Below are 11,163 nucleotides of genomic sequence, written 5' to 3'. Positions count from 1 at the left end.
TGACTTGACTTTTGTTTTATTTTTTATTTTTTATTTTTATTTTTTCCCTTCCTTTCCTCCGTTCTCTTCTCCAGTAACTTTATCCAAACGAAACGCGAGAGGAGAAAAACATATGTAGTTAACAAATTTAGCTCCTCTCTTCGGGGCGATGGGCAGGATGCAGATAGCACAGTTCCACATTGCAAATGGGCTTTTTGACTTTGACGTCCTCGGGTGGAACACTGACACAACGACGCAGGATAACATAATGCAGACTGCGATGCAATGAATGCACACGCGGGGCGTTGCATTGTTGAGCGATCATGTGCTTTTCAATGTTTCCTCAAAGCAGCGACGAAGAGAGGGCCTGAACACGAAGGATCTTGCAGGCCTGCGCCCCATTTGTTTTCTCTGCCCTCTTTAGACCCGTGTTCCTGCCTGAACCCCAGCTTCTTGGAGGAGGACCGTCCAGCTGATGTCTGAACTGTCAACCATGAAAGAGTGCAGTGCAGGACAGGGAGAGCCAGCAGCAATGGCACCCATCCCTGGTCACGGTCCCCTGGTTGGTTTGTTATGCATACCCTATGCTGGATCGCGGGATGAGCGGCACGAAAACAAAGTTGATATTGCCCGACTCCCATAACCAAGCTCGCTTTCCCGGACGGATGGAGACGAATGAACCGCTCTACAGTACATGACCCGACATCTCTCTCCCTCCGACATGTGTGATATTCCCCCCTGTCTGTTGATCAGGGCCCTGGGTACCTTACCGTATCCATACATACCGTTTTGGTAATACGGCCAACGCCTCTCCGTAAATACGCAAACGGTATCGAGCAGACGGGCAGCGGCGTACCAAACCCCTGCCCGCCCACGTTTTGCTTCGGGTCAATCGGGGCATCCCTGCAATCCGTGCCCAGCGCTGCCACGGCCAATAGAACGGGCCAACTTTTGCCGTCCGACCCCCCCAGAGGCCCTGTACCAGGGCACCAGGGCACCCACCCACCGCGAGCCCGGGAGAGGGGAGGAGGGAGGAGGGAGGGGGGGGGCGCTCTCCAGCATCTCGTTTTCCTTTGCCCGCCCGCCCACTTCGCGCACTAACAGCGCACTAAGAAAACTAGCATACTCAAGTCCCCCTCCCCCCTTTACCGCCTGGGCAGTGGGAACTGGGAACCATTGACTTACCATCATAGTCCGATGGAGTATGGGTGACAGAACAAGATCCATCGGACCAGTCACATGGCGCATCTTTCAATTGCTTGCCTGCAAGTGTGTTCCTCCCCAGCTGACCTGACCCTCTTTTCTACAAGGCCTCCCTTGTTTTTGTTGGTTCCTTCTCCGAACCTCTCGCCAGAGACTCAGATGGCAAGCCAATAATATTATATCCAGCTCTGCTCTTCCTTGTTAGCATGTCCCCGTCTGTCCCAGCAAACAGGCCAGGAAAATGGACCAACGTTGTCGCTAATGCAAGTTTGTCACCGCCTCCGTTGCGTAATGGAGCCTGCTCATCTTCGCCAAATATGGATCATGGTCGCTTCCCACTTTTGTCATGACGAGGAAGCCACGGGTGTTGGAGCAAAAAACTGCCAGATGGGAACTTTGGGGGTTGTGGGCTAATTGGGCTGCCTGAGTCTGAGGGCACTATCACATAGTTGCTGGATACTAGCACATCAATTTTGATTGCAACTGGTTCGTTTCACTCGCTCGCTGGATGTGTATATTTCCTTTTGAATTTTTATGTGTGTTAAGTTTGCGCCTCCCCTTCCCCTTCCTTTTTCCTTTTTCTGCTTCTTACTACTTTTGCTGCAGCGTCTCGTTTCCTCCTAGCTCGGGTTCCACAGCAAACTTAAACCACACATTATCCCTGTCCTCCCGCCTAGACCCGCATATGATTTCGGTCATGTGCTTTGCAGGCAGCCAATGTGCGTCCAGAAGTGCGATGCCGCAAAATGACCGCCCCCATCGGCCAAGCCTCGATATTTCATACTCCTGGATAATCGGAATCCCAGAGAGCCCGGGGTTTACTCCTCCGCACTTGTCCTCCCGTTGGGTCTTAACTTCGCCCAAAAACAGAAAAGAAAAGAAAAAGAAAGGAAAATTAAAATAAGATATGTCATACTTGCACAGGCAGCGCGAAACTTTGTGCACAGATCAGCAAAAGATCTTCTTTTCTGCTGTTTTCTTTTCCCTCCTCCTTCCTTCCAATGGAAGTTTTGACAACTTGTCTATCCGTTCCTTAGCGAAGTCAAGACTCTGAAACCGATAGTCTGGAGCATGGTGGAGGTGGTCGAGAAGGAATGAACCCCGGATCAAGGCATTTTTGGACCTGCTTTCCGACAGCAGTTTAGAGATTGACTGACAGCTCGAGGCGCTCACCATTTGATTGTTTCGTAAATCCTCCGTACTATTTTCAAATCCATCATGCAGTAGTGCAATGTCTATTTTTATTGTCAGACATCATTATTGTGTTTCTTCCATCAAAGACGGAAAATACGGTCCAATTGTAAAATCAGATCTTTCCTTTAAAAGATTCGTAGGTGTACGGAGTACAGGCCATATACATTACGTTATGCATGTATGACCTGTCAAAATCTGGCACCATACGCTCATTCCTCTTTCTTTCCCTTTCTTCACAATGTGCATCGCTAGAATTTATCCTGTGAGCGTTGTGGGCGCGGAGTCAAACCGGGATTTCCGTCCCGGATCAGTGGCCTTGCCAACGTTCAGGTTCAGGTAGCAGAGCAGCCGCCAGGCCGCTCAGCATCAGGCGCTCGCCTGATCTTCGTCTCTGCATGATAAAGCCACCAGTTCAGAGAAAGACAAGGCACGAATTTTGGGACCGTGATATTTGAGAGAGTTTCAGCCAACGACTTTTTCCCCTCACCTGGTCAATCCATGACCTGTGTCGAATGATCGATTGCCGTATCAGCAACAGCAGTTTTCCTTGTTTCTCTCTCTTTCTGCTGGCTGAACCGATAATATGCCAAAATCAGCGGAGGCAACTGGGATATCGGATATCAAAATTGGAGTCTGAGCATGCTTCCCCCATCCGAGATGAGCCGATATGCAGTCATATATGCATGGCTGCAATCGACAAAGCCGATGACTGGATTCAAAACGCTAATATTTAAACTTGGGAGTTAGGTATGTGTACATATAGCAGCGAAGTCCTTTCAGGCTTTCATCTTCCTCTGCACCCGTATCCGGAAGGATATTTTGGAAGAACTCTCATCCTTAGCTACGACGAATCTCTGCGATTCTTCGCTGTCAATGCCGAAAACTCCCACCCCCTATAATCCCTTGTGCCATATAGCATATACTATGATCCTTCTATTTAATTCGCTGGCTGCGGTGCACATCATTACTAGCAACTTTAATTCATCTCACATTCATCCTTCAATGACCCAAAAACGCCTTCAATGTCTGCATATACAACACGCATTGTTCTCTACCCCCCCCCCTCCCATTTTTCCTGTGGACCCGACTTCCCTGCATCAGATCAGTTCTAAATGTCTGCTGGTTATGTGTCACAAGCGCCCGCTGCACACAGCATTGTGCGAAAGAAATGCCAAACAAGGCATATGTGACTGCTCGTATCGCGCGCATTATTACGTCGTACAATTTACCCCGTCAGAAATTGTTCTGCGAACAAAAAAGGGCACGTCGAATAATGCGAAGAAGAGGAGGATAGCATATGCGCGTACTATCCTCGCTTTTTTTCCTAATACCCCTGGGGCACTAAACAGGATCAGAAGACACTGAGGTTTTATATTGTGCTTTAACCGTGTACTTGTGGGAGCGGGAGCGGGACGGACGGGAGAGGCCATTGGCCTTTTTAGAACATACTGTAGCATCCATGAAGAATGCATTTATGTCGTTGTTGGGCATCAATTTCCTATTAAAAGCTGAAAAGGTGGGAGTTTGTCCTATGCACATGGACATGTCCAATGGGCATGCATGTGGTGTCTCCCCGGATGGCCGTTTTGCGTGTGGATGGATCCATCTGCATCCTGATAAAAGAGCAAATGGTGAAGGTACGTAAAATCATGGTTTCTCTTTGACCTTCAAGACAAATAGGGGTAAGAGGAACATAGCGGGAGGCATATGCCAGCATAGAACTAGAATAATCTAGCCATGTACGGGTACCGCCAACTACGCAGTATGACCTGCATATCCATATAAAAAATTTTGCTCTTCTTTTTCTTTCCAGCTCTACAAACCACACCTGAATCGAGAATTCTCCTGCAGTACACCAAACCATTCAATAAATACTCCAACAGCTCCGCCGTTTATTTTATCTCCGCGCCCCAAGTAGCCGAACCCCTTTCTCATACCGGATCTCGTCTCTTGTTGGCAGATCTGTCCAGTGTCGCACAGGCCATTTAAGCAATGGCTAGTTGATATCTCTGTTCAATGGTAGGAGCAACAACAAGTATGATGGATCTCACTGTTTTTATTAGGTATTGTAGTGGGGGGGAATTAGCATGCAATCCTTTCCCATCGCTCAAATGGACCAGTCGATGCAACACAATGTGGCCTGGGAAAAAACGGGTCATGACAAAAGGCCCACAGTTTAGCTTTTACATCAAAAGTGTAGTTATTCTCTACCAAGACACATAACTCACTTGTCGTTGGTATTTCGGTATGGCATTGATAGAATGAGAACAAACTGCTGATGCCTGTGTTCATGTCTAAGAAACACTGTATAGATATCCACCATCTCTTTTTCATGTGAGCAGCGTCATTTTCAACCAATTCCTAGTCCGCCATATTTACTTCTATCCACTGTGCGAGATAGGTCTATTCATTCCTCATCCTTGAAATCCTTAAGATCCTTAACTTTCATAAACCAATGGACACCTGATGGAGAACATGGTACGAACTTTGGGAGACGTGGCTTGCAAGAATGCCAATATTGAATGAATGATATGGTTTTTTGCGTCACGTAATTCGTCCGCAAATCCACCCACGAGAGCACGGCCCGCATTTATTTTTCTTCCGGCTCCCAAGGTTTAAACACTGACAGGGACCGTGTAACTAGTGGTATACTTTTTACTTAGCGAGAGAAATCAAAAGGCTGTGGGAAAAGGGTGGGTAACGGATGAAGAAAGACAGGGATGAACACAAATGGGTAGTTGCACAAGAACGAAAACGATCAAATGAGGGTGAATGAGGGTGGAGTATGTCAACTTTTTTTGAGCATAAACCTGTCCTATATTCCTATTTGGATTCTCATGGAACCAGTTTTCCAAAGCCCCCGGTGCAACTACCGAGTAATCAAGCTGTCACAAGTTTAAAGGACAGTCTGGATAAGACCAGACAGCCCAGCCGGCGAGATGGTGTTTGTGAGGCGTGCCATATCAACAACGGAATTGCATAATAATAATACTGTAGATTGGGATGCATTGTATGATGCACAGGTTCATTTGGAGTTGGTAGGGGCCTTTCAACACGCGAATGATGGTGAAAATGCGGCTCATTTGTCTAGTGTTTGAATTGTGTGCTGTGTGCATCCGGATTTGGGAGGGTAGAATCAAAAAAGTTGTATCAATTCGTCAAATATGTCAGAATGCGATTGCGAATCAAACCATCCAAAGCCAAGAGCAGCATAGTCCTGTTGCATCCACCAGTGTCTTGATGGCCTGCAAAAAGAGGAACTCGCCAAATAGTTCTCCCCAAATAGCACAAAATCATTTTTGTCGTATAAAATAGAGACTATATAGTTAGGGGGCATCGGTATTGAACTATCTTATGATACCTTTCTGCAATGATAAGAGCATTTCTACTCAGGTTCGCTAACCACACTAGAATCAGTGTCTCCCTGATCAGCACCTTCCTCGACCTCATCCCCATTACCGCCTTCATCATCATCACCTTCGTTATCAGAATGGCTGGGGGGATCGGGCATCACGACGCTGTTCAAGTATGTAACCTGTCAATAATTATGCATGTTAGCCCAAAGACTTGCCAAACCATCGAGCTTGACATCGCAGTCAATACGATGTTGAGGTAAATAGTATTGTGTGTAACTCTTTGCCAGCACGGTTTCCTGAACAATTTTTTCAGCATATGGTAGTGGAGTCAAGTAATTAGGGTGGCGGGGCCCGGAGGCGGGATGCAAGAATGCCTGAAAATTGGTCGACACTTGCTAGCATTTCCAATCCGCCACGCTGCCTTATGACCATAGAGCGAGCAGTGATGAAGGATGAAAGGGTCAGTCAGTATTCGACGCCCAAAGGTGGAGAACAAACCGCCAGAAAACTCCAACCACTGAAACGGGGAGCCGCGTCGCGAGGTGGAGAAATCTGGGTAACGGCGTGGGCCGTCTACGAAAACAGTGTGGCCTTGGTGCAGGGGACGGGGGATGTCATAGGAGAGGGTCGTTCTCAGCTAGTCCTGGTTGACGGAGTATGGGAACCAAAAAAAGTGGAAAGGAAGGTCTTACGAAAGGTGCCATAATCCCAACAATATGTGCGACCTTATCAAGGGCTTTCGGACCTAACAAGTCTTTGTCTTGAAGTCTTTTGCTCATGGTGAAACCGCGGAGCCGTATAAGGTCAATGTTTTTGTTATCTGCATCGTATCCCTGGTTCAGAAAAGGGAGGTGTTAGTCTCCAGTTGTCTCTCTGTCGCCGATCAATATTTTCACCCGTAAATGAACCAAAATTAGGAACGGAACAGATGGTTAGGACAAAGCAAGCGATAGCGTAAACTCTGGGGCCAAAAAGGTTCAGGGGGGGGTTCGGTAAGGGGTGGCAAATGCCTAACCCGCTACGACGTTTAGGCGAGAGAGAGGCCAAACCGTTGGGACACAGCGGGAAATTCCATCAACTTTCCAGACTTTACCCCAGAGCGGTACAATGGGGAGTATCAGCAACAATCCTGTTCAGTTGATTGTTTATCAGATGAAATATTGTGAATCTTCTTTCTGGCTTTAAAATCCAACGGCTTCTGAGACTGTTGAAGCGGGAGCAACCTCAGAGGTCAACCACCGATCTGGCCACTTGTTCTGTTATCAACAACGAACGGCCCCGATAAGCTAACTATTCCTGGATTACAAGCGGAAGTATGCAAATGATAAAATACTGAAGTGATAGAAGAACCCTAGGTTTTGGTGTTGTTGATGTAGTTAACGGCGTCGTTGGGTGATGCCAGGCTGAAGTTTCAAAACCCGCCGGAGGACTGCCTCAACATCGGAGAAAAGATTGCCAACTCCAACTGAAGATTCCAGAAAACGGTCGAGTTGATGTCATGTGTCTTTGACTGGTTAAATGTGATGATGGAATATAGATAGTTTGGAGATCGAAATTGCCAGGTGCGGCGACGATGCAAGCGTAAATGAACCAGTAAGGCCCTTCTCTGTGTTTTATCCATGGGTTTACGAGACAAAAATTCTCTTCTTACCTTGGGTTTGGTTTTCAGAGCATTCTCCTGATTCTGACCAACGAACGCCAGAACAGCCTCCTTCTCGTTCTTTGGAACGCCGTTGAAAATCTCCTTTCGAACATCAGGTGCATTCAATATGGACTTGATTCGTCGTGAATTCTGATCTATATCTTGGCGAAGCAGCGCAAGTTTATCAACTTCTAGATGCCAGAGGCCCGAGCCTGGGTAGAAAATGGTCAGTGGATAATGATAGGTTCCTGCAGCGCCCTCATGTGCAGTCTGTCTTCGAACAGCACCCCTTACGCCGATTTTGAGAGCAAACATAATATTGGGACCAATCCAGCCGATGATCACCAGGCCGCAGCCATGTAAGGGACACAGGTAACGTTGGATTTGGTGGAGAGAACGAGAAAGAGTTATCATTTGAGATGGGATGTTGTTTGATGGGACACATAGGTTCTGCGACATGGTTGCGGAAATTCGCAGATGGTATATAACTCACCAATAAAGCATTTCCCTGGCTCCAAATGCACGTAATATGCGGCATATGGGCCCTTTCGCCCAGTTCGAGACCTAAATATTTGTCAGTTCCGTTTCCTTCGCTAGCTGTGGCATAAAGCTAGCCCAGCCAGTGTGAGAGATGCGTACCATGCAGCCGAGAAGTGTGGCTTCGGAATGCATTAGCCATAATCCACATCTAGAGAAACGTCACTGATACTGATTTCTGGTGGGACATACTTTGTATGGAGTGGGATCATTGCTGAATCTGATGTCTCGATATATACGGAATACCTTCGAGATCCCAAAAGGGAGCTAGTTAGTTATAGGAGAAGAGGTTATGGCGATATGTTGCGCAAATACCAGATCTTTGGCAGGCAATTCTGGAATCGTGCTATCCTTCTCCATGATCTTCTCTGTAAGACTTTCAACGAACGTGTCCCAATCGCGCTTTGAAGTCCGAAAATCCGCATCATGCACTGTTTCACAGGACCATCGTTAGAACAAATTTGAACAAAACACTTTTTAACATCCCCCCATTTTGGTTTATTGTGCTCACTCTTAAACCATTCCCGCTCGTTATTTTCCTTCAAGTCCTTCAAGAACAGCAGTGTATTTGGATGGATCGTACCATCCTCGTAGGGCGTATCACCAGCATCCCTAGCTTTCGGAAGCTTGATAAAGACTTCCTTCCCAGGTCCCAGACCAGCTTTTACACCCTCCCGCCATAACTCATTTCCCTTCCTTCTTTGGGCAGCAGAGGAACCAGCACCTGTCTCCTTGGAGTCCTGTGCAGCTGTAGTTTTTCTCTTCCGTCCTCCTGCCCAACCCCCATCACCGCGCTTCTTTTGTGGTTTCGTATTCGATTCCGACTCATCCGTAATTGGCGGGACGTCAGCCGAGTCCGCTTTGCTTTCTTCGAAAGCTGATGTTGTAGCAGAAGCCGCCTCAGATAGCTCCGATGACTCCGGATCCAGGCTTTCCGGCACCTGTTTCTTAAAGTATCTGCTCTTTTTCCCTTCTGCAGATTTGGCGGGCTTCGATCCACGTGCGGAGACTTTAGCCTTGGAGGACTTTTGGCGTTTTGTCTCCCTGCTTGTTTCGAAGGGAGAAGGGGAGGAGTCGTCAGAGGCTCGTTTCTTTTGCTGCTCAGCGGCCGATGATTGGAGAACGAGGCGGGAGGAACGTCTGGACATCTTTGTGGGCGTTTGGGGCAAGTTGTTCTGTTTTATATACGGCGTTCTAGAATCCGCAATGGCACATAGACATCAATTGTATTATATGTTTGGTTAAACAGTTTTGAGGAACGAGGACACAAGGTTATTTAACTAGTTATTCGTCAAAAGAACTTGAATCATTGCCGCTGGCTGGCGTTTCCAACTTTCCATGGCCTCTCTGTTCGGTGGCTGTATTTTGACGCAAGGGATAAATAGCCATCCATCCTTCGTCATCTGAGCAGCCAGGGCGGCAGGAGAGCCGCAACTGTTAGCGCCCAACTAAATAATTTGAAGCGCTTGCACTGGGTGATTCTGCTCTGCATAGACCAGAGAGATGTTTCTTCTATGGCTGGTGCTGCTTGCTGTTTTGTTTCTCGAAGATGCGGGACAGAGAAAGGAATTGGAATTTCTGAGGTGGTTGGTTGGTTTATTAAAGTTGTACCGCCATTTGGCTGTTTGCAGGTAGTTAACGAGTTATATCGTCTTTTTATATTTTCATATCCTCGCTTTATGCATTACTACGCTGAACAAACTCAGTCGAGAAACGAATACCGGTCAATGAATCGCCCAAATCATTCTAAGAGCGAAGCCGGTTTGGAATTCCAATTTTGCCTTTGATTCTGCAGAACCCAGTTCTCTGTTAACTACTTTAGAAGAATATGAAAATAAGCCGTGGAGACATGTCCACTCCTATCGCAGGCTTTGAAGTAAGAAAGGAGAAAATTCTACAGGATCTGTCGGTGCCAGATGAGGAATACACAGATCTATCACCCAAGGGGTCTGTGGATGCGGGCATTCGCGATTTGATCCACAATATCAATCAGATACAGGGCTTAGTGACAACGAGCAGCTGTGCCGGACGAATTAGTGTGTTCTTAGAAGGAATGGGAAAGGGAAGAGAAAGCAATGTAACGGCGGGGAGAAGCAACAAAGGCACATCTATTAAAGGAGACGATTCTAAGATCATGAAAGAAGAGGAGGAGGACAGGGAGAGTCCAGAGCAAGGTCAAACACAGTTTGCGCCCACAGGAGGGAAGGCTAACGGGAAATGGCTCTTTGTATCCCATGAGCCGGTAGAGATAGATTTGGCCATCGAAGGAACTTCTCTTCATAACCTGTTTAATCTGATTTCCAGAGATGGGGAAATTGGCCCAATAGCTCATTCGGGAAGCTTGAGGCTTGTCCGCTTTCATTTCGAACCCATGGTTAGTTTTCTTGCTTTTGTTGGTTTCAAGTTGGATTCCTTGTTTATGCCTCCCAATCCGCTCGAACTGTAATAAATCCATGTCTAACGGGGTGTTTATAGATCCTCCACATCATGGCATCGTCCCTAAAACATGCCCAGCCAGTCCTTGCAGCCGCCACGGCAGCAGGTTTTCGAGAAAGTGGCATACAAAGCCTACGATGCCTTGATGATACAAAATCGTATCCAATCGTGGCGGTACGGTCATCCGGACTTGCCCTGGAGTCCATTATTGGTTGTCACCAACATCACCATGGAAATGAAAATGAAGGTGCAGCTCAAAGCTTGGTTTCTGAAGACTATCTCCGCATGTTGCTTGCAGCTGCCAATGAGCGGTTCAAGATAAATTCCGATCGCCGAGAGAGATTTTGGGCTAAATTGCAGGAGCTTAGTTTAGGTCGTCCTGGCGATGTTTCGTCGAGGAAAGCTGGATGGGAGAATCCCGAAGCGCGGAGGCTGAGAAAGCGAGAGGAAGGGTTAAGGCGAAGTAAAGCTGCTTCGGAGGAAAGGCGTGCTCTTCAAAGTCGTGGTGATACACTTGCTGATACGCATAGCGAGGATGATGGATCGTTAATACTACCTTCTTGATATGAATTTTACAAGGAGGTCCAGGGGGTATTTTGGCTTCACAGCCGTCGTTGGTAGTTACTGGCAAAAATTTAGCTGCTTTAACCACCGACAACTGAAGCCCCCTTTATTATTAACGCAAACACGTATATATTCGAGCATTCGGGATGGTATGAAATGATGTCTCCTACAATTCACACCGTCCAACAGACCATTCCAGGTTTCAATTGTAGGTGCAGTTGATACACTGGCAATTGGAACAGACAGGTTATG

General features: G+C 47.2%; 4 protein-coding genes across 4 annotated transcripts; 2 read left to right on the top strand and 2 right to left on the bottom strand.

Annotated features, from left to right (window-relative positions):
• Positions 1-664: 664 nt before the first annotated feature.
• PADG_07935 (uncharacterized protein) lies at positions 665-1,227 on the bottom strand (the record flags this gene model as incomplete). Its single annotated transcript, XM_010764940.1, has 3 exons — positions 665-736; positions 765-1,076; positions 1,165-1,227. The coding sequence occupies 3 exons, from the start codon at positions 1,225-1,227 to the stop codon at positions 665-667; spliced, it is 447 nt and encodes a 148-aa protein (XP_010763242.1).
• Positions 1,228-3,919: 2,692 nt separating this feature from the next.
• Positions 3,920-4,365, top strand: PADG_07934 (uncharacterized protein; the record flags this gene model as incomplete). Its single annotated transcript, XM_010764939.1, has 2 exons — positions 3,920-4,013; positions 4,190-4,365. The coding sequence occupies 2 exons, from the start codon at positions 3,920-3,922 to the stop codon at positions 4,363-4,365; spliced, it is 270 nt and encodes an 89-aa protein (XP_010763241.1).
• Positions 4,366-5,761: 1,396 nt separating this feature from the next.
• On the bottom strand, positions 5,762-9,059 carry PADG_07933 (uncharacterized protein; the record flags this gene model as incomplete). Its single annotated transcript, XM_010764938.1, has 8 exons — positions 5,762-5,911; positions 6,425-6,565; positions 7,384-7,586; positions 7,868-7,938; positions 8,014-8,033; positions 8,104-8,157; positions 8,227-8,342; positions 8,423-9,059. 8 exons carry the CDS (start codon positions 9,057-9,059, stop codon positions 5,762-5,764), a joined length of 1,392 nt encoding a protein of 463 aa, XP_010763240.1.
• Positions 9,060-9,760: 701 nt separating this feature from the next.
• PADG_07932 (tRNA methyltransferase TYW3) lies at positions 9,761-10,911 on the top strand (the record flags this gene model as incomplete). The annotated part of the gene is made up of 2 exons (XM_010765038.1): positions 9,761-10,285; positions 10,387-10,911. The coding sequence occupies 2 exons, from the start codon at positions 9,761-9,763 to the stop codon at positions 10,909-10,911; spliced, it is 1,050 nt and encodes a 349-aa protein (XP_010763340.1).
• Positions 10,912-11,163: the final 252 nt, after the last annotated feature.

This window comes from Paracoccidioides brasiliensis, assembly GCF_000150735.1.
Source record: "Paracoccidioides brasiliensis Pb18 unplaced genomic scaffold supercont2.13, whole genome shotgun sequence".
Classification (NCBI taxonomy): Eukaryota; Fungi; Ascomycota; class Eurotiomycetes; order Onygenales; family Ajellomycetaceae; genus Paracoccidioides; species Paracoccidioides brasiliensis.
Note: the sequence above shows the minus strand (reverse complement) of the source record. Positions and strands in the feature narration are given on the sequence as shown.